Source organism: Thamnophis elegans, chromosome 13 (genome assembly GCF_009769535.1).
Source record: "Thamnophis elegans isolate rThaEle1 chromosome 13, rThaEle1.pri, whole genome shotgun sequence".
NCBI classification, from domain to species: Eukaryota; Metazoa; Chordata; class Lepidosauria; order Squamata; family Colubridae; genus Thamnophis; species Thamnophis elegans.
The window spans coordinates 36,084,777-36,106,323 of record NC_045553.1 but is presented as its reverse complement, the minus strand read 5'-3'; the positions used below and the strand labels follow the sequence as shown (position 1 = coordinate 36,106,323).

At 41.6% G+C, this 21,547-nt stretch overlaps 1 protein-coding gene across 3 annotated transcripts; it reads right to left on the bottom strand.

Annotated features, from left to right (window-relative positions):
* Nucleotides 1–8,490: 8,490 nt before the first annotated feature.
* Nucleotides 8,491–21,446, bottom strand: TMEM218 (transmembrane protein 218). 3 transcript variants are annotated; one of them, XM_032229804.1, is made up of 4 exons: nucleotides 21,241–21,446; nucleotides 18,532–18,649; nucleotides 15,774–15,876; nucleotides 8,491–10,689 (listed from the first exon to the last, which is right to left on the bottom strand). In XM_032229804.1, exons 2-4 carry the CDS (start codon nucleotides 18,639–18,641, stop codon nucleotides 10,552–10,554), a joined length of 351 nt encoding a protein of 116 aa, XP_032085695.1. In that variant the 5' UTR covers nucleotides 18,642–18,649; nucleotides 21,241–21,446; the 3' UTR covers nucleotides 8,491–10,551. The 3 variants fall into 3 exon arrangements, with proteins under 3 accessions (XP_032085695.1, XP_032085696.1, XP_032085697.1); XM_032229805.1 differs by having other exon boundaries at nucleotides 21,245–21,446; XM_032229806.1 differs by lacking the exon at nucleotides 21,241–21,446 and adding an exon at nucleotides 20,770–21,227.
* Between the last annotated feature and the right edge of the window lie 101 nt (nucleotides 21,447–21,547).

Here is a 21,547-nt window from a genome sequence, read left to right as displayed (position 1 = left end):
TTATATAAACTTTCCTGTCATGATTGTGAAATGAATCACCACAGTTGATAAGTTAGTAAGCTGGTTGTTCTGTGAATCTGGCTTCCCCCATTGGCTTTGCTTGTCAAAAAGTTTGGAAAAGGGGATCGCGTGGGGCACTATAACCGTCGTAAGAATGGGTCAGATGCCAAGCATCTGAATTTTGATCACATGATCATGGGTATGCTACATAGGTCGTAAGTGTGGGAAACGGTCATAAGTCACTTGTTTCAGTGCTGTTGTAACTTTGAGGGGGTCACCAATGAACCGTTGTAAGTGGAGGACTCCCTGTAGAATCAAACTTGCGGGACCATTTTGTAACATCTCTTGAACCTGGAGCTGCCCTTTATCTCTGCGGGTTCCACAATTCACACCACAGGCACCTGCCTGAAAAAAAATCCTGCTTGGGATGTTGAATCATTTTAAGCACCTTTGATTAATGGGTCTTCCTGTCAGGTCTTTGCATTCCAAAGTAAGGGAAGCCGGGGTTCCTCCAGGGCAGTGGTGGGTTTCAAAAATTGTTCCAACCTACTCTGTGGGTGTGGCCTCCTTTGTGGGGGTGGCTTGCCACCCATGTGACCGGATGGGAGTGGCTTGCCAACCGTGTGACTGGATGGGAGGGGCTTGCCACCCATGTGACCGGATATGAAGATGCCGATGACACTTGTCAGAACCACCTTAAATTACCTCACACACAGCGCTGGCATGCATAAGAATATGATGTAAATTTGGTTTTTAAAAGGCATCTTTGGTTTGCGTTAAAACAACTTCAACACACGCAATGTTCTGATTGCACCACAAACGCAGAAGTCATCCTTACCTTTCACAGAGGCACTGAGTTTTATAAATATGAGCATGATAGTGTAGAATAATCATATCCAAGGACCAGTGGTGGGTTTCAAAAATTTTTGGAACCTCTTCTGTAGGTGTGGCCTGCTTTCCGGGTCCACTGGTGGAACCTCTTCTAACCGGTTCGGTAGATTTGACGAACCGGTTCTACTGAATAGGTGCGAACTGGTAGGAACCCACCTCTGCTCCAGGGAGCCAGGATTTCTGGCTCTAAAGGATTGAGCTGCCTGTTAAAAGCATCAAGACCTCTTCGGTTTGTTTTACGGACGTCACCTTCTGTATAACTCATTATACCCTTTGCAACTCCCAATTAACATTTGCCCCTTTGTTTTTCCTTTTGCTTGGCACTTTCTCTAAGTTCTTTGTTCTATTTGTCTTGCTTTCGGTTCCCCTTCCCCAAGCATGTTTTCATCTACCTTGATTTCTCCTGTATGAGACTCTGCATGCTGTGGTGAATGATAATGGAGACCTAGAAGACACCTAATGAGAAGGAAGGACTCACCGGAGAAGAGCCTCATGCTAGGAAGGACTGAGGGCAAAAGAAGAAGGGGACGACAGAGAAGGAGGTGGCTGGATGGAGTCACCGAAGCAGTCGATGTGAGTTTAAATGGACTCCAGGGGATGGTAGAGGACAGGAAGGCCTGGAGGAATGTTGTCCATGGGGTCACGATGGGTTGGACACGACTTCGCACCTAACAACAACAACGAAGAAGACCCCTATTTCTTTACAGTCATGAAAGGCAGCAAAGGTGAAGGATGCAGAGTTTGACTTAAAATGCAAACAACAAACATCTGCTTTAACCTGAAACACAGCAATCACAGAGCCAATCTGGTCGAGAAGTGAAGGATTAGAAAACCAGGAAACTCTGAGTTTTAGTCCCTCCTCAGACATGAAAGCCGGTTGAGTGACTTTGGGCCAGTCACTCTATCTCAGCCCAACTCACCTCATTCTCTCAGCCCAACTCACCTCACACAGCTCACCTCACCTCAGCCCAACTCACCTTACCTCAGCCCAACTAACCTCGCCTCAGCCCAACTCACCTCAGTCCAACTCACCTCGCCTCAGCCCAACTCACCTCGCCTCAGCCCAACTGATCTCGCCTCAGCCCAACTCACCTCGCCTCAGCTCAACTCACCTCACCTCAGCCCAACTCACCTCGCCTCAACCCAACTCACCTCAGTCCAACTCACCTCGCCTCAGCCCAACTCACCTCGCCTCAGCCCAACTCACCTCACCTCACTGTTGTTGTGGGGAAAATAAGAGAAAGGAGTCTCAAAGTAAGTTTTCTGCCTTGAGTTATTTATAAAAATAATAAAGATGAGATAAAAAATAATGATTAAAAAGCTCCCTGTAGGTTCCAGTTCCACCTGGAGATGTAGACAATTGAACCTGGGACCTTTGCAGTGCTGATGTTCTGTCTCTTGGCTCTGACCATTATGAAGTGATCCCGGCAATATAGTTCCCCGCACCGTCTATCCGTTTTGTGTCATGGACCTTTCCTTTGGAATGAGGTTAAAATGCATAATCCTGGAGCTTTAATTAGCTGTGGTTCCATTCTCTACCTTCCAGAGATTTGTATACTCTGACACTGAATGCCGCTCACCTTATAGGGAAGAAGTTGTCATACTGACAAGATTGGTGTTCATCTTAATGACACAAAGGGAATAATATCTGGATCCCTCAAATCCACACAGTTTCAAGATTTTGTGCTAATAAGATGCTCTTCTTTATTTTCTTTCAATTTTGCTTATTCCTTTGTGTTTTAGGACTGAAACTTTAAACTTCCTCTTGGTCCAATCAAATATTAGTCAGGAAACAATCGACTGAGATCAGTTACTTGTCAGATTCTTCTTTCTGACTTGTAGAATCTTGGTTTACATTCTATTGGGAACTATTTTATTGTTCTGTTTTACTGATAGTTGACTACTTCCTCAATGCAGGTAGAAAACACTCCTCCATGTGGCCATTTGCATAAAACCAATTTCTTAAAACCCTTAATTAAAAAATCTTTGTGATTTAAGTTTGCCAGGTAAATTGAAAGAATACTTTTTCTCAATTGTGGGAAGATGCTGACATCTTTCAGAGTAGGCTGTTTGGATCCTATATCCCAATGGTGGGATTCATTTTTTTTTTTTACTACCAGTGCTGAGGGCGTGGCTTGGTGGGCATGGCATGGCTTGGTGGGTGTGGCGGGGGAAGGATACTGTAAAATCTCAATTCCCACTCCAGGGGAAGGATACTGCAAAATCTCCATTTCCTCCTGATCAGCTGGGACTCGGGAGGGAGAGAATAGATGGAGGCGGGGCCAGTCAGAGGTGGTATTTACTGGATCTCCAAACTACTCAAAATTTCCGCTACCAGTTCTCCAGAACTGGTCAGAACTTGCTGAATACCATCTCTACTATATCCTTGATCTTACTCTATCCTTTCCTTCCCCTTTGACACATCTCTCTTCTGTTTTCATTTCTGTTGTCTTGCTTTGTCCTCTTATCAGCTTATGCATCCATCTGTTATCTGAAGAAATTTCCTAAATGGATGTGAACCCTGGCTGATGGCAAGCCTTCTTGAAAATGGAATTGTTGATCTCTGAAACTGACTGTACACAGTCCCGTAATTCCCTTCTGAAAACTGTTTCATGGTTCCATTCCAACCTTTTTTCTTGGGAATTTGTTGTAATTTAAAGGATATTTATTTTCATCTGGCAAGATGTCCAAACTTCAAACCTGAAGTTGAATGTTGAAACATCTTGCAAAAACCTCTAGGCCATTGATCTAGAGCAGTGTTTCTCAGCCTTGGCAAGTTTAGGATTTGTGGACTTCAACTCCCAGAATTCCTTAGCCAGCATTCTGGGAGATGGTCCACACATTTTAATTTGCCAAGGTTGAGAAATACTGCTCTAGACCAACATTTCTTAATCTCACAAATCTCATAAAAATTAACTTAACAGGTAACTTATGTAGAAGACAAGAGAACACTTAATACCTTAAACAGAAAATAGCCAAACAAACCAACAGCCACACTGAAAATGTTTAGTTCCCAGTTAAATTACCGTAGAAGATTGTATGATGGAAAAAGTTTTGAGAGAAACTTTAAGAAATTTTAAGAAACAAGGAGAAGGAGGAAGCGTAGGAGGGTGAGAAAGGGAAAGGGGGCGGGAGAGAAGAAGAAGTAGGAATGAGAAAGGGAAAGGGGGGTAAAAAAGGAGGAGGATGATGAGTAGTAGTAGTAGTAGTAGTAGTAGTAGTAGTAGTAGTAGTAGTGTGAGAAAGGGAAAAAGGAGAAGGAAAGGAGGAGGAGGAGGAGGAGGAGGAGGAGAAGGAGAAGGAGAAGAAGAAGAAAAAGAAGAAGAAGAATTATCTACTGATAAATGGAAAGGTGATCACCTTAGGCATGATTGTACATGTTCTACAACAGCTCCTTATTGCTCTTTGTGTAATTATTATTTTTATTACTAAAATGCATTTTTATTTCTTGTCAAAATACAGTATATTATTGTGAGATATGAATATCGAGCAACCCCAATGCTATGGGAGGTCAACTTAGCATACATGTAAAGATTATAAATCTCTACTCTGCATCCAGACTAAATTATAGCTGTCTTCAGGAAGGATTTCATGTCACCAAATGATGGACAATTCAGTCTGCCTTGCAATTCAAGATGGATGTTCTAACTGGCCAAGGCTCCCTTTAGAAGTAAATCTCCTTGGGCTGCCAATCCAAAGTCATCCTGCTTCCCTTCCCACTCCTATAATGAATTTAATTTTTATAATTTTTATAAGAAGCAAAAAGAGGGGAGAATGTGACAAAAACCATTACATCTGGATATCCCCTAACATTCTGTGAAAAGGCAGGACAGTTGCAGGCTGAAAAAGCTTTCCTGGAGACATTCCAATAGGTAAGGAAGAGAATAGACAGCCTATGAGTGCATCAACTAGAATGGATAGTCAAGACAAGAATGGATAGTCAAGACTAAAATGGATAATCAAAGCAAGAATGGATAGTCAGGGCTAGAGTAGATAGTCAAGCCAAGAATGGATAGTCAAGACAAGAATGGATAGTCAAGATAAGAATGGATAGTCAAGACTAGAATCGATAGTCAAGCCAAGAATGGATAGTCAAGCCAAGAATGGATAGTCAAGACAAGAATGGATAGTCAAGACTAGAATGGATAGTCAAGACTAGAATGGATAGTCAAGACTAGAATGGATATTCAAGACTAGAATGGATAGTCAAGACTAGAATGGATAGTCAAGACAAGAATGGATAGTCAAGACAAGAATGGATAATCAAGACAAGAATGGATAGTCAAGACTAGAATGGATAGTCAAGACAAGAATGGATAGTCAAGACAAGAATGGATAGTCAAGACAAGAATGGATAGTCAAGACAAGAATGGATAATCAAGACAAGAATGGATAGTCAAGACAAGAATGGATAGTCAAGACAAGAATGGATAATCAAGACAAGAATGGATAGTGAAGACAAGAATGGATAGTCAAGACTAGAATAGATAGTCAAGTCAAGAATGGATAGTCAAGACTAAAATGGATAGTCAAGACAAGAATGGATAGTCAAGACAAGAATGGATAATCAAGACAAGAATGGATAATCAAGACGGGACCTTTGGCAGAATCACAAACTGCAGATCCTCTCTCATATCTTCTCCAGTTGGGGCCTTGATCCTTCTTCCTCATCCTTTCAGAAAACAGTAGCTAAAGGATTAGACCCACCCAAGAAGTGGCTTTGGTAGTTTTCTTGCAGGGTCTCCGTGTAACTGGAATAGAGATAGCCCTTGACTTATGACCACAATTGAGCCCCACATTTCTGGTGCTAAGCGAACCATTTGTTGAGTCAGTTTGGCTCCATTTTATGACTTTTCTTGCCACAATTGTTAAGTAAATCACTGCACTTGTTAGTCATGTGGTTGTTAAATGAATCTGGCTTTCCCATCGACTTTGTCAGGTCAAAAAAGTTGACCACATCACCCTAGGGCCCTGCAACCGTCATAAATATGAGTTGGTTGCCAAGCATCTGGAATTTTGATCATGTGACTATGAGGATGCTACATCAATTCTAAGTGTGAAAAACGGTCAGAAGTCACTTTTTTCAGTGCCGTTGTAACTTTGAATAAATGAACTGTTGTAAGTCCAGGACTATCTGTACTTTGTCAAGGTAAATATTGAAAAGAGCTGAGCAGAGATAACAGTAGATCAGATTAGTATCTGAAAGGGTCATCCAGCAAGTCAAAAATGCAGGGCAAAACTACTGTCAAGATGCCTTGCCCACAAGATTTGAGCTTGGCCCCTGAGGGCTCCTGGACCCAGACTGTGAATGAAACACATTTCCAGTTGTACCAGAGAATGTTTTATATGCTACCCTGATGAAGGAATCCCCAGCAGTGCTTTATGTAGCAAGTGGGCCAGTCCTATGCTGAGAAAATAAAAGCAAATCAATGGAGCATGTCTGTCTCCCCAGACGCTCTTTCTCGGACCATAGGGTTGTGAGACGTAAAACAGAGCTACTTGACAAATTGCAGCAGGAGGCTGCAGAATTAACACATTTAATTAAGCCTCTCAGGGCTCAGGCCAGCAGTATACGCTGTTCAAACAAACAGAGAAGGAAAGAGCTGAGCTACCAACTTTAGCATCCTTAGGCTGGAAAGACGGTAAGAGTATGTTTTCCTTGGAGGTCTTGTGAATAGGTCAATGAGATGAGATTTCCCATCAGTATTATCTCTTCCCCCATCAGTGAGAATTACTGGTTAGGGCAAACACTTATCCAAAAAGGACAAAGAAATTAGACACACGGAAATGTGCTACTCCAGGGGTCCCCAACCCCCCGGTCTCTGGACTGGCCCTGGTCTGCAGTATGCCGGAAACCAGTCCACACAAACAAGCGAAGCCCCATCCACAGGATGCTGGCAGCACGCAAAATCACCCCACCTCCGGTCCGCAGACGAACCTCTCTCCACGGAACCTGTCCTGGGTGCCAAAAGATTGGGGGCCGCTGTGCTCCTCTTTGCATTGACCTCAGACAGTGGCCAAGTGTGTGAAAAGGACCTCATCACAGGCGCCCATCCTAACAATGAGCTGTGGTGGCACAGTGGTTAGAACACAATTTTGCAATCTAACTCACTGCTCATTGCTAGGAGTTTGATTCCGAATGGCTCAAAGTTGACTCAGCCTTCCCTCCTTCCAAGATTGACGAGGAGGCAGTGTGGGAGTCAGGGCTGGCATCAAGGCAACCTGAGAGCTCCGAGGGGGAAGAGAGAATGGAGTTGTGAAGAGATGGAGACAGAGGTGGAGCCTAGGCCATCCATCAGCCTTCAGATTGAGCATCAACAGCCCCCAGGTCCGGAGCTGGCTGATGAGGAAGAGGAGGAATAGCTGTGTCCAGTACCTGACATGCGGATGCGTAGAAGGCAGAGGAGAGAAGAGCAGTGGAAATCTATGGGCCAATCCTTGGGACTGAAGAGCCACCGCTGCTATCGAAGCCCCATCCTAGCTCTGGGGATAAAAGGCAGGGAGCGGAGATGAATAGGTGTGGCAGAGGGAGGGAGGGAGAGAGGAGGAGGGAGGGAGAGAGACAGACAGACAGACTGCTGGTGTTCCTAATAAAGGGAACATTTATTTAACTACAGAGTGTTTGGGAGCTGGGTGAGAACACTGTGTCTTCAAACTTCCTAGAAAAATCATGCTCCCTTTATTATTTTTAATCCTAACATTATGCAGGTTGGGCACTGTCCAATGGATAGTCCTATCAATAGAGGGAGCTGCCTCCTTCAGTGCCATTGGGACCACAATATTATAGATCATTATACAGGTTGACGCATTCCAAAAATTCAATATTGAAAACATAATTGAGAGCCAGTTTGGTCTAGTCCAGCGGTTAAGGCACCAGGCTAGAAAGCAGGAGGCTGCGAGTTCAATACCTGCTTTCATTGGGTTATTTGTAAAAATAATAAAGGCAGGATACAAATAAATAAAATTAGATAATTGATATTTATTAATGAGTAACTGTAATCAATAATACAATTATTATTGTATTATTATACTAATACTTAAGACTTAACAGTATACAGAACAATCAAACAATAAGCAATTATAAGGAATTCATCCCCTCCAAATATCTGAGGCTTGTAGCATATAAGCCAATTAAATCAGCAAGTTAATAGTCAATGAGAATTTAAAACATTTGATCTAACATCAGAAAAGAAGGGAGTTCAAAGATGGGGAAGCAGATTACAAGAAGTGATTCACTTCAATAGAGCATGCAAAGAGATTATCCATAAGTGGGAAAAGTAGAAAAATAAACCTTTAAAAATGCAACGTTAAAGCTTCTTGGAACATCAAAACACCTAGTTTTAAAAATTTTATTCTGTAGAAATGGAAGCAGTTTTATAAGAACACCGCCATGTTGGTCTGTAAAAATATTGTTAAAAATGAAATTAGATGAACCAGGATCTCCAGAATTTGTGATGCCTTGACGCCTCCCCACCCCCCAACCCCCCACTTGGGTTTTTATGGCTTTCCAAGTCACCTGATGCCAATTAATATGTGATATGGAAGCACCACTAAATCTATTTCAGGAAGCTATCCCTGCTGGGTTTTTAAGTATTCCTTCGTTGGCCAATTACTTTCCCACTTATTTCTCTTGTTAAAAAGAAGGTTCAGCTATTTTAAAATTATCCTTTCAGGTTTTTATTATTATTATTATTCATTCCCAGGGCAAGTTTCTAATGAAGTTAGGAAATCTTATCTATAATCTTGTTAGAAAGATTGACCATCTCCCATCCCTCTTTCATTAAGGGAAGAAAGGTAGATGAGGCCTTTTCTCCATTTCAAGTTTGTTCGCTTTACTCCATGTTAAAATCATTCTGTGATTAATAGCACCAAAACGGACACTGGAATTGCCTGAGGAGGATGAGCGAACAAGAGGATCAAAGCAGAAGCAGAGACCCTGAAGAAGTAAGTAGAATATTGAGAAAGAGATCTAATCTGTGTCTGAAATATCATGCACACTGGCATACAATAGTAACAAACCTATAGAGACCGTACCAGGAACACTGAGCCATCATTAAGGCTGATGTAATTCCACAATTTTGCAGATTCATGATCTAAATATATGAAATTCATTTAATTTCATTCCATTTGTGTACCATCTAATGTCTCAATGACTCCTGATTTATAATCCTAATTATAAATCAACAATTAAAAACATTCATGATAAGTAATGATCCACAAAATCAATTAAACATCCATAATAACATAAACAAGTTGAATAATAACATAGGATTTGCTACGTTTGGCTTCCACAGTCTATAATTCAACAGATCTACAGACCTTATGCTTATGAGGACTAAAATTATGCGACACAGGTTGTAGTCTGATAAATATACAGGGTATTTTTATATTATTATTATTGTTGTTGTTGTTATTATTATTATTTTGCATATTATATTAGCTAACTTTGAGTATTTTTAGTGGGAAGGCAGCACATTTAATTTTAATATTTAATGTTAAAAATACAGTTATGCCTCAGCCCACTGATTTCAATCTGTTTATGTTTTTAATACTTGGTGGCTTATGCTGGTTAGGGATTATGAGAATTGGTCCAACACACATGGATAACATTAGACTATATAAAGTCCTGGACATCTCATTCATGGAGAATAATTGCAATTAACATGAATGGGATTTTAGAAATGCATTCATGCAAGGCATGCCAACATGTGAAGTCCAGAATCCAGCAGAGCAGCGTTTCTCAGCCTTGGCAGCTTTAAGATGTGTGGACTTCAACTCCCAGAATTCCCCAGCCCATTCTGAGTTGAAGTCCACGCATCTTAAAGCTGCCACGGTTGAGAAACACAAAAAGTTACATGGCTATTATCTGACATCGCTGTTAAGGCACTACTTTCTTCTTTGTGTATCAGGGCAGACAGAGAGCTGAACAATATCTCTGCCAAACAAATCTGTTAGATGTAACCATCGGAACAAATATATGATATTGGTTGGCTCAACTATGATTTAGCAACACTGATCATCTGTTGGTGAAGAAAAATGATCTGTTTCAGTTTTGTCCTCCTGGAACAATTTGTCCAAGAGGCTTCTCAAAGGGATTCATTAGCATCTCTCACCTGTATTACACAGGCGGAGCAGACAATAAATAAGCCCTGGGGGATTCATTAAATTAAATCCAATAAATACAGAAAGTACTAAAAAGAAATTCACAAGTGAAGTTTCACCATACAGAGCCTGGAGGAAAACAATCTGGTTACAAACCAGATTGACGTTCAATCATTTCATGCGAATGCATTTTTATTTGTTTAATACAGTCTTCTGGCAAATGGGCAATTACCAATACTGCAACACATGTTTATGGGATTGAATCAGCATTATTTGAACTGTTATACAAACACATCTTCATACAAATACATTTTCAATTAACCAAAGTTAGAACACAAAGGGGAGGAGGGAAACAAACTTAATATTCACGATACATTTGATTGAACTCATTCTACTGTATCTGAAACTCGAAGGAAACTCAAGATACCGTATTATACAAATTCTGTATTTGTGAACAATACCATTCTGATCCATAGAACTGAATCTTGTGTCTTCGGTCACTGGAATGGGAAATGCTCTTGGGGCCAAAGCACCGTCGAGGACTCGCAGCCAATTATTCTAAGTGCGGGATCTCAAAGGTTTGGCATACACAGGTTGCAGAAGATGGTGAGTCAGAAGCAGAAAGAGGCATCCCAGGAAAACCACAGTTAAAGCGAAGAGCAGGATGAAACGGCCAATGAAGAAGGTGTCTACAATCTGAGAATACAATATCGTAAGTCACAACTGCGGCTGGAGATCTCTTCAGCATTAGATGGCATTAAGTTGAAAGAGTGCTACCTGTTGCATCAGTCTTGGCAGGTACTAAAGCTGCCTGCATATTTTCCTGACAACTGAGATGAGTTGGTTGGAGACTGAGAGCAGGGCTGTGCGAAGAAGAGCAACTACAATGATGAAAGGTCTGGAGACTAAAACATATGAATAACGGTTGCAGGACTTTGATTTGGCTACACTAGAGAAAAGAATAATAGCAATAGCAATAGCAGTTAGACTTATATACCGCTTCATAGGGCTTTCAGCCCTCTCTAAGCGGTTTTACAGAGTCAGCATATTGCCCCCAACAACAATCCGGGTCCTCATTTTACCCACCTCGGAAGGATGGAAGGCTGAGTCAACCCTGAGCTGGTGAGATTTGAACAGCCGAACTGCTGAACTGCAGTCAGCTGAAGTAGCCTGCAGTGCTGCATTTAACCACTGTGCCACCTCGGCTCATATAGAAGGACCAAGGGTTAGCAGTATTCTAGTATATGAGGGGCTGCCACAAAGGAGTCAAATTATGTTCCAAAGCACCAGAGGACAGGACAAGAAACAATGGTTGGAAACTAATCAGAGAGAAGCAACCTGAAATTAAGGAGAAACTTCCTAACAGTGAGAACAATTAACCAGTGGAACAGAAGTTGCCTTCAGGAGTTGTGGGTCCTCCATCACTGGAGGTTTTTAAAAAGAGACTGGGCAGTTGCTTACCTGAAGTGGTATGCTTGAGCAGGGGGCTGGACTAGAAGACCTCCAAGGTCCCTTCCAGCTCTATTCTGATTCCTTTATGGCTCCTTCACTTTGGGGAGGCTTACTTGATATTATTGCACTAGCCTTTCTGAGCGGGGGTGGTGGTCCTATTCTCCCAGACTTTTAAATCCTTGGTGCCTAAATCTACTTTTAGTGACTATTTTCTTTTTTAAAAAATAGGGTGCTTTTATATTTTTTTGCATTGCTTTGATTTTACTAATTGTATTCTTTTTTTTTTCAAATTAGTTACTAAAACACAACTGAAATGCAGCACATAAATAAGCAAAATAGAGAAACACCATGAACAGAAGAGCCCTTCTGGATATGGGCAAAAACCTATTAAACCTGCATTCTCTTATTCTAGCCAATCATATCCTACCAGGAACCCACAAGCACAAAGATGGACAACAATGGCAACTTTGTGACCTGTGGACTTCAACTCCCAGAATTCCTGAACCAGCAGGAAATCGGGGAGTTGAAGTCCACAGGTTGTAAACTTGTCATATTTGGCCACACCTGTGCAAGCAGGACCTCTTCTGGCTCCAGTTTCCCAATGACGTTTTGCTTGGCCTCCTAATATTAAAATCAGTCTCATGGGTTTGGGGGAAGGTTATGCGCCTAATAGGTGGAATTTGGAGTTCCTTTATATAATTTTGTTCGAGCTTCCTATTGAGCTAGAAAAGAAAAAAGAACAAATATGCAAAAATGAATTAAAGAAACCAAGGAAATATCCAAGGTGAAAATAATTTCAGACTCCAATATAGATTTGAATGCAAGCATGTGTTTTGTGTTCTAGCTACCTTTTACTCCATCTGGCCTGGCCTGGTCACTCAGAACTTTTGCAGCAACTATGGACAATCTATCTAAAATACAGAATGTATTTATATTTTATATTTCTTAACCATTCATCCTCTTATGATGTGTTTACAAGCCAGGGCAGAGGGGGATAAAAGGGATTAAAAACTTTTGTTTGCACACAAAAGACATACAAACACGCCAATTCATGCTTCGAATATGGAACGTACGGTGCAAGATCCAATTTGCCCTTACCCCAACAAAGAGAGAATGCAAGAGCAATGCACAAATCAACTCTTCAGCTTCTGGGCCTCCATGATCCTCTGTGTTGTCAGTGAAGTTTCACAAAACAAGATTAATGCAAGTTTGACCTCTCCTGGCTACAGGACAAACCTCCTGTGGGTGATATGTTTGCTCATTCAACAAGCTTTACTTTTTAATTAGCCAATTAGCACATTGTGGGTGCTGAAAACTCTGTGCAGGCATTATCGATATTCTATTGTGCTTAACCTCCTGCTGAAATTAACTCTAAATATACCCCAAATGACTCTTCTATAGCACTGCCCTCTCTCTTAACCCACATATTCTGCTGCCCGCTTTCCTTTGCTATTCCTGGTTCTGAAAACCGAGGAGAGGCATGAAGGATAGACTTAGTCTGGTTTCTAGCCCAGTGATGGCAAACCTTTTCGGCACTGAGTGCCCCCCCAAAAATATTATGACTTGATGGGTGTGTATTGTTTGCCACTGCTACCCTGAATTAGACTTAGGAAACATGGAACAATCTAAACGAAACTGAACAGATGCATGGAATTATTACAGATGCTTTTCCTTCGGAAATGACCTTGACCTCCTTTGTGGAGAAGGGCAGCACTGGCTGTCCCTTAAATTGAGGAGCTGGATAAAAAGTCCTTCAGAAGGTACCGTAACTCCAGCTAAGGCAGCTGTCTGTGTTGCACAAGTGTGCTGATGGAAGAGCTGTGCAGGAACACGGGCAGGCATGAGCCCTGCAAGAAGCACAGCATCGTCATCAAGGAGAGAAGGAAAGAAGAGTGAGTTCAGAATGAGTATTGAATTTAAAGAATTAGGTCTGGGAAATCTCTGAGAAACAGGAATCAATGGCCTCCAAAGTTGATCTGAGAGAGAGAGAGACACAGTTCTTAATAAAAATTCAGACTGCTTTGGAGGGTTAATGTAGCAGCAGGTAAAAGCCTAGAGGAATATTTGATTATTGGTGAAATCTGCTGGAAGCATCAGCTACATTAGTAAAAGTGTGATTTATTGGGAAAAGGTAGAACTATACACGGCACTAAAGAAAATATGGGGAGGGGGTTAGGCTGCCCTCTAATAAGGTAAAAGCAGAAGCCAAGGATCTGCATGTAGAGGAAGAAGAACCAGCTCCTGAGATCAAAGAAGAGAAGTTGTGTTCATCACAATTAAGGTTCAAATGAAATCCTTAGTGCTCCCTGAATTTGGGTGGTTTACTTGTGGATATTTCACACTCTGACTAGGTAATATTGCTCTTTACTGCCATTAATTATGGAACTTTGCTTGTTTTTTTGTAAAAGAAGATGGGTCTTATTTCTGGATTTAAAAAATAGTATTTATTTAAAAACAAATCTGAAGCACAGAGGGTTAACAACTTTTCAATGTGGAAGATTTTTTTTCTTTTAGAAAAACTAATAAAGCATCCATTTTCCTATTTCAGGGGTGTCAAACTCGATTTCATTGAGGGCCGCATCAGGGTTGTGTTTGACCTTGGGGGTGTGTGTGAGTATGGGTGTGGCCAGAGGGGGCGTGGCCAGCTCTATGTCACTCATGTCGGAGGTGCCTGTGGCAGCCCAAGTGCTCTGCCAGCGAAAACAGGTTCCCAAGCTCTGTTTCCGGCTGCAGAGGTCTCCTGCAACCCTCTGCCAGTGAAAACAGAGCTCCAGAGGGCCAATTTCGCTGGCAGAGGCACCACGGGCCGGTTCCTCACTGTTACCAGGGTGGCCCCAAGGCCTTGAGTTTCCCCCCCGCTGTCCTATTTAATTGTAGGATTAGTTGTCTGAGACTATGAGAGGCAAGTCATTAAGTAGTGGCAGATATGGGAGAGTCCCATAAAAGGAATAGCACTGGCTTGAAAGAGCAATGAAAAAAAAAATAGAATTCATGAAGGGTAATTTTCATAACTTGCTGCAAATTATAGCAAAGAGCACTGGCTTTAAAGAAGTTCAAGCGAAACCTATATTGGCTGACCCTAATAATAAACAGCAGCCATAACGGCTAATGAAAATTTTATATTCAGAGACAATATTCAACTGAGTGCCAACTATTAGTAAGTAAAAATAAGGCAAAGTCATTAGTCATTATTAGTCTGACCCGCACCAGATTTGTAAGGCAGATGGAATAGAATTTCAGGAGACAGGAAGCAGGAAATAGTATGAATCCAAATCAAAGCTTCAGAATGCAAATGTAATTTTGTGGCCCTGTTGAAGAATGTTTTCATCAAAATAAGAAAAGAGCTGAAGCATAAAGTTTAACAAGCAGTTTATAACTGATGTTTCCTTTTTAAGATGCAACAGAGTTCTAGAAAAGCAAGGCACTCTCTGTGTCCAATGAGGGGGGGGGGTGGAATTCTATAACTAATACAACATGGAAGCACATTCCCTTTCAAACAAACGTTAGTGTCAAAGCCTCTAACCTAATAAGGTGAGCAAGCATTCTTTTTGAGACTTCTTTTTCCAGCTTAAATACTTAGTTTTTATAGCTGTTTTTTTTCCATGCCTGGGGATAAAGAGCCATTTACTTTCAGATTTTAATTTCATTTTCCTATTGCCCAGATGCCTCTTATTGCCTTTTTGACTTCTTTAGATAAGACCCAGCACAAGCTTCAAAAATGCAAAATTCATTTGACAAGGCTTTGTAATCAATGGGAGTTCTCTAGTGCCTGCTTCTGATCACAGAACGGGAATTCAAGCAACTAAGCCAGACGGCTTGGTCTTTCAGTTAAACCCGATAAACAACCTTCACTTTTAACATCAGACTTCTAGATTTTCAGGCAAGCAAAAGAAGTTCCTTCAAGTATTTTTGATTTTGCTCAAACAACTCATGATGAGCAATTGCTTCGTTTCCCTTCTTTACTGCCCAATACTTGCTTCAAAACAGGATCCTATCCTTGAGCCTTTAGCCTGCCATAAATTCAATCTGATCCAAAGTATCCACCTACTCTTAGTTGGAGGCTTTAATGCCCGACTGCCAAGCCATCCCAGAGCTTCTAATACTTGAGGCAGCACTAACATTCTAACTCTGGTTCTTGCTGTCATCACCTCCAGCAATGTTTCCCTTGTCCTGGCAGCGGTTGGGAAACAGGCAATTAACTCTCTGCTTGGGGTGATGCATTTCATTCAGCCTATACTTAGCCCATGTGCTCAATCAGCTCCAAGACTGCGTTTGTCTCCATTTCATCAACAGCTGAGACAGAACACTTGATTTGCAGTTGCTTTTACCTTGATTTCTGTAACTGGTGCTGGAATCTTGCCAGCTCGAGGAAAAAGCAACAAGGTTAAAGTGATGATCACAGCAGCAAAGGAAACCGGAATGACTGAAAACCTAGAGAAATAGAAAGTCAATGCAGAAATCATCACAGCATTTGAATACTAGGATCTCTTATTTGTATGTAATCTACATTAGTTCTTGCTCATAAGCCAAACATTAGATGTATGGGAAGTCCTTGACCTATGACAACTAAGCTCAAAATTTTCACTGTTAAGCAAGGCAGTTGTTAAGTGCATTTTGTCCCATGTTATGACCTTTTTGCCGCAGATGAGCAAATTGCTGCAGTTGTTAAGTGAATCATGAGGTTATTAAGTGAATCTGGCTTCCCTTGTTGGAAGCCATCTGGGAAGGTTACAATGATGATCACAGAACCCCAGAACAGTGCAACCTTTTATAAATACACTATATTGCCAAAAGTATTCACTCACCTGCCTTTCCTCACATATGAACTTACTGTAAGTGACATCCCATTCCTAATCCATAGGGTTCAATATGACGTGAGTCCACCCTTTGCAGCTATAACAGCTTCAACTCTTCTGAGAAGGCTGTCCACAAGGTTCAGGAGTGTGTTTATGGGGATTTTTGACCATTCTTCCAGAATGTGAGGTCACACAGTGATGTTGGACGAGTTTACGTGTCCTACCACTTCGTGGCTGAGTTGCTGTCGTTCCCAAACACTTCCACGTTCTTTTAATACAGCCAACAGTTGACTGTGGAATATTTAGGAGCGAGGAAATTTCACGACTGGATTTGTTGCACAGGTGGCATCCTATCACAGTTCCACGCTGGAATTCACTGAGCTCCTGAGAGTGACCCCATTCCTTCACAAATGTTTGTCAAAGCAGTCTGCATGGCTAGGTACTTGATTTTATATACCTGTGGCCATGGAAGTAATTGGAACACCTGATTCTGATTATTTGGATGGGTGAGCGAATAGGTTTGGCAATATAGTGTATAAGACAGTTGTCAAACACTCACATTTTGATCACATTGACCATGGGGATGCTGCAACGGTAACAAGTTTGAAAACTAGACATAAGTCACCTTTTTTAAGTGCTGTTGGACTTTGAGTCACTAAATGGAAGATTGCAAATCAAGGGATTCCTGTATGTCTTTACTTCTGTTGATACCAAAGAAGGTAAACGTTGGGGTTCCCCCTTTTCCCCCTTCCAGCCATGACATAACATCTTCTATGAACCCTAAAATTACATTAGAAAGCAGAACAAGGGCCACCAAGTCCAAGAAAGGAAAAGGAAGGAGGCACAGGAAGTGCCTGGCATTAGATTATAAGATAGTTAATTTAACATTTAATTACACATTCTCATATTTATTATGCTTCTAATCAATTACTGAAAATCCGCAACTCTGAATTGATTTGGGGAGGAGCTGTCTGTATGTCAGGGTAATCTAGAAAATGAATTGCCATGTCTTATATTAAGTAACAACATATCTGTCAATTTTCATTTCATGCAACTTTTCAGAATACCTTTCAATAGTAATCTCTCTTGCAGAATCTCATTATTTTTTGACAACAAAGTACAATTTTTTTTCAAAAATTTCTTATGCTTTCATTTAAACAATATTAAAATGAGGTGCATTAAACGTCTGGTTTAAAAAAAGGAACACCGTGGTTCTTTAAATTTTAGTAGTCACCTTCAGCATTACAAGAAGTAGTTAATTCAACAACTTCCTAACCTTGTATACTATGAAATACTTACAGCAACCATAAAAAGCTCTAGTTTGGCTGTTACTGAAATGCTAAATATGCATAAGCAATGTCAGAATGCTCCATTCACTTGAGAAAAATTGACCTATTACTGAACAACTGATTATTAAAGGCTTTATACTCTCCTTGAAATATCTTCTCCAGATATTCACAGAACAGTTCACTAGCAAGTCAGAATGAGGGGAAAAATAGAAAGTGGAGATTGCTATGTAGCTATAGCATAGAGCAAAGATGTTTGAAATTGTATAAAAGCTTTGCCACTTCAAAGAAAGCTTTACATGTGACACTAATACAAAGAAACAATGCCAGATACAATGAAGACAATTCACAGAGGACAATGGGAGCATTAATGAGAAACAGCAGGTGCCCAATAAGAGAAATGATTCTGTTGAAAGGATTGAATCACCTTTGTACACAGGTCAGCAGGTCAATAGTTAACATGATCAAGTGGGGCCATTCCACTGGCCCAGAAACCTGCAACTGCAGTGAGGCAGGCTGTGTAAAATTTCCTTCTAAGGGCCAGGCAGTCTTTCATCGCAGCATTTTGCTACAGCCAACTTAAGAGCACAGAAATTACGTTCAACAGGGGAAAAATACAGAACCTGGTGAATGGGCAGAAGAAATGCTGGGGAGGCTTCCTGGAGACTGGGTCATACTCTGCATATCTAAGAGCATGTTTACCTGACAGGTAAACATGATCATGGATCAACATTAGGAAATTTACAGAGCTAACACTCCAGAGAGTTGAATGATCCAATAATAATAATAATAAAAAGCACCTAGTTGCTGCTCAGGTTACCAGCGCTCATCACCATGAAAAGTCCCTCTTTGTTGACACCTCATTTGTATTATATGTTAGGACAATTCAGGTTAAGAATCGCCAGCATTTGCACAAAAATCTCATGTTTTCTTAAGCTTTGTTCTGAAATTCATTCGAAGAGCAGCTTCCCATCCATTTATTTTGCCAGTATTAGAGATCTTACCTAGCAAGTCCAGAAGCTCTGGATAACAACAGGCAAAGCAGTAAAGTCAAAACCCAGACCACTGCCAAGATGAATACTCCAGGCCCAACTCCAAGTATTGTACCAGTCATCCTTTTCTCTGAAAGTTCAAGAAAAGTTCAAGAAAGCTTCATAAACGGGTTGTTTTTATTTAATGTATTTAAATTATCACTTCTTTTTCCATCTATACCAATACCCCCGTTTCCCAAGCTGCATAGCGACTACGGAGGGAAATAAACCAATAGATGCCACTCTTCTTTGCTGCTTAATTTACTTAGGTGATGTGCTACTATTACCGGTCCTCCAGGAAGCACTGGGTCGCCTAGATCAGGGGTCTCCAACCTTGGCAACTTTAAGACTTGTGGACTTCAACTCCCAGAGTTCCTCAGCTGTCCCACAAGTCTTAAAGTTGCCAAAGTTGGAGACCCCTGGCCTAGATGGTTCACACACGTAAAATTCTCCCAGGCCTGTGAAACAAGGTTAATCAAAACCAGGTAATACATCGTAGCTGAAAGACAGGAAGAAGTACAGGCAATCATCAACTTACGGCCACAATTGAGCCTAAAACGTCTGTTGCTGAGCAAGACAGTTCAGTGAGTTTTGCTCCATTTTACAACCATTCTTTCTGTTGTTAAGTGAATCACTGCAGTTATTAAGTGAGTAACATGGTTACTAAGGCTTCCCCATTAATTTTGCTTGTCAGAAGGTGCACAATGTGACCATGTGACACTGCAATCACCATAAATACATGCCAGTTGCTAAGCCTCTGAATTTAACCATAGGGATGCTCCAATGGTCGTAAGTGTGAAAACCAGTCATAAGTTGCTTTTTTTCAGAGCCACTTAACTTTAAACAGTCACTTTCAATGAATGGTTGTAAGGGGAAGTTGTCTGTTGCAAAAATCTGCTAATTCTTAGATGGCAGCAAGAGCCGAGGTGGCGCAATGGTTAGGGTACAGTACTGCAGGCCACTTCAGCTGACTGTTATCTGCAGTTCAGCGGTTCTAATCTCACCGGCTCAAGGTTGACTCAGCCTCCCATCCTTCCGAGGTGGGTGAAATGAGGACCCAGACTGTGGGGGCGATATGCTGACTCTATACATGATTCCCAAATAAATCTTCTGAATCTGCACAATGCACTGTACAGCGTAAGACTAAACAAGGGTTGTTGCATTCACGCAACATGGCAGTGTACCAAAAGACAGCTGGCTGATCTGGTGTATCCAACTCTATGTGTTAAATCAGTGCTTCTTCCTGCTTTTAATCATGCCCACTAAAGGGGAAACGCTTCTCAAATGCAAAATTCATTTGTCAAGTCTTTGTAAACAATGGGAATCCTCTAGTGCCTGCTTCTGATCACAGAACGGGAATTCAAAAGCCAGGGGGCTTGGTCTTTCAGTTAAACCCGATAAAAAACCTTCACTTTTAACGTCAGGCTTCTAGATTTTCAAGCAAGCAAAAGAAGCATTTTTTATTTTGCTGGGAACAACTCATGATGAGCAATTCAAAACAAGAGCTGAAACATAAAGATTAACAAGCAGTTATAACTGAAGTTTCCTTTTCCTTTTTAAGATGCAACAGACTCCCAGAAAATCAAGGCACTCTCTGTGTCTAATGGGGGGGGGGGGATTATATGACTAATGCAACATGGAAGCACATTCCCTTTGCAAACAAACCTTAGTGTCAAAGCATTTCCTCTAACCTAATAAGGTGAGCAAGCATTCTTTTTGAGACTTCTTTTTCCAGCTTAAATACTTAGTTTTTATAGCTGGTTTTTTCCCCCCATGCCTGGGGATAAAGAGCCATTTATTTTCAGATTTTAATTTCATTTTCCTATTGCCCAGATGCCTCTTATTTGCCTTTTTGACTTCTTTAGATAAGACCCAGCACAAGCTTCACAAAAGCAAAATTCATTTGACAAGGCTTTGTAATCAATGGGAGTTCTCTAGTGCCTGCTTCTGATCACAGAACGGGAATTCAAACAACTAATCCAAACGGCTTGGTCTTTCAGATAAACAACCTTCACTTTTAACGTCAGACTTCTAGGTTTTCAGGCAAGCAAAAGAAGTTCCTTCAAGTATTTTTGATTTTGCTCAAGCAACTCATGATGAGCGATTGCTTCGTTTCCCTTCTTTAGTGCCCAATACTTGCTTCAAAACAGGATCCTATCCTTGAGCCCTTAGCCTGCCATACATTCAATCTGATCCAAAGGATCCACCTACTCTTAGTCGGAGGCTTTAATGCCCGACTGCCAAGCCAGCCCAGGGCTTCTAATAACTTGGGCCACACAACATGGCAGTGCACCAAAAGGCAGCTGGCTGATCTGTGGTGGATCCAACTCTAGGTTTGAAATCTGTGCCTCTTCCTGCTTTTAATCAGGGCCGTTAAAGGGGAAACGCTCCCCATTTCTCCTTCTCTTCCCCTCCCCGGACCAGTCAAAGCGGCGCCCGTTGCACAAAGAGGATTAAAGGACAAGGTTTGAAGGAACCATCATTGTAAATCTAGCAGGCAGAGACCATCCTGGTCGAAGCTTCCCCGGTGGGATTCCTGCCTGCCTTAAAGCAAACTATAAACTTCTTTTTCTTTTCTTTTTTTTTAGTTAAGGATCCGGCCACGAGACAGAAATAACATCAATAAAGATAAAACGGTAAAAAATAAACGAGCGGAGGCCTTCCGCGCGTGACTAGACCTACCTACCCCTCCCCAAACTCCTTGCCTTCCGAAAGCGTCCAGTCTTAAGCCAATCCGGGGAACGCTTTGAACGGCATATCTCCCGGGAGAGCCAATAAGCGTTGGTCTTGCTTCTTCACCGTCGGATCGGATTGGCGGTTGCTCGGGGCAACCCGAAGCCTCGCGGAGGGGGGGGCAGGCGGAGAGAGAGAGCGCGAGCGCGCCCTCCCGTCGGCCGCCTGCCTACGGATTGGTTCAGAGAAGGCGTGTCTGCGCCAATCGCCTTCGCCCCTTCGGCATGACATCATCGTCTCCCCCCCCTCTAAATCT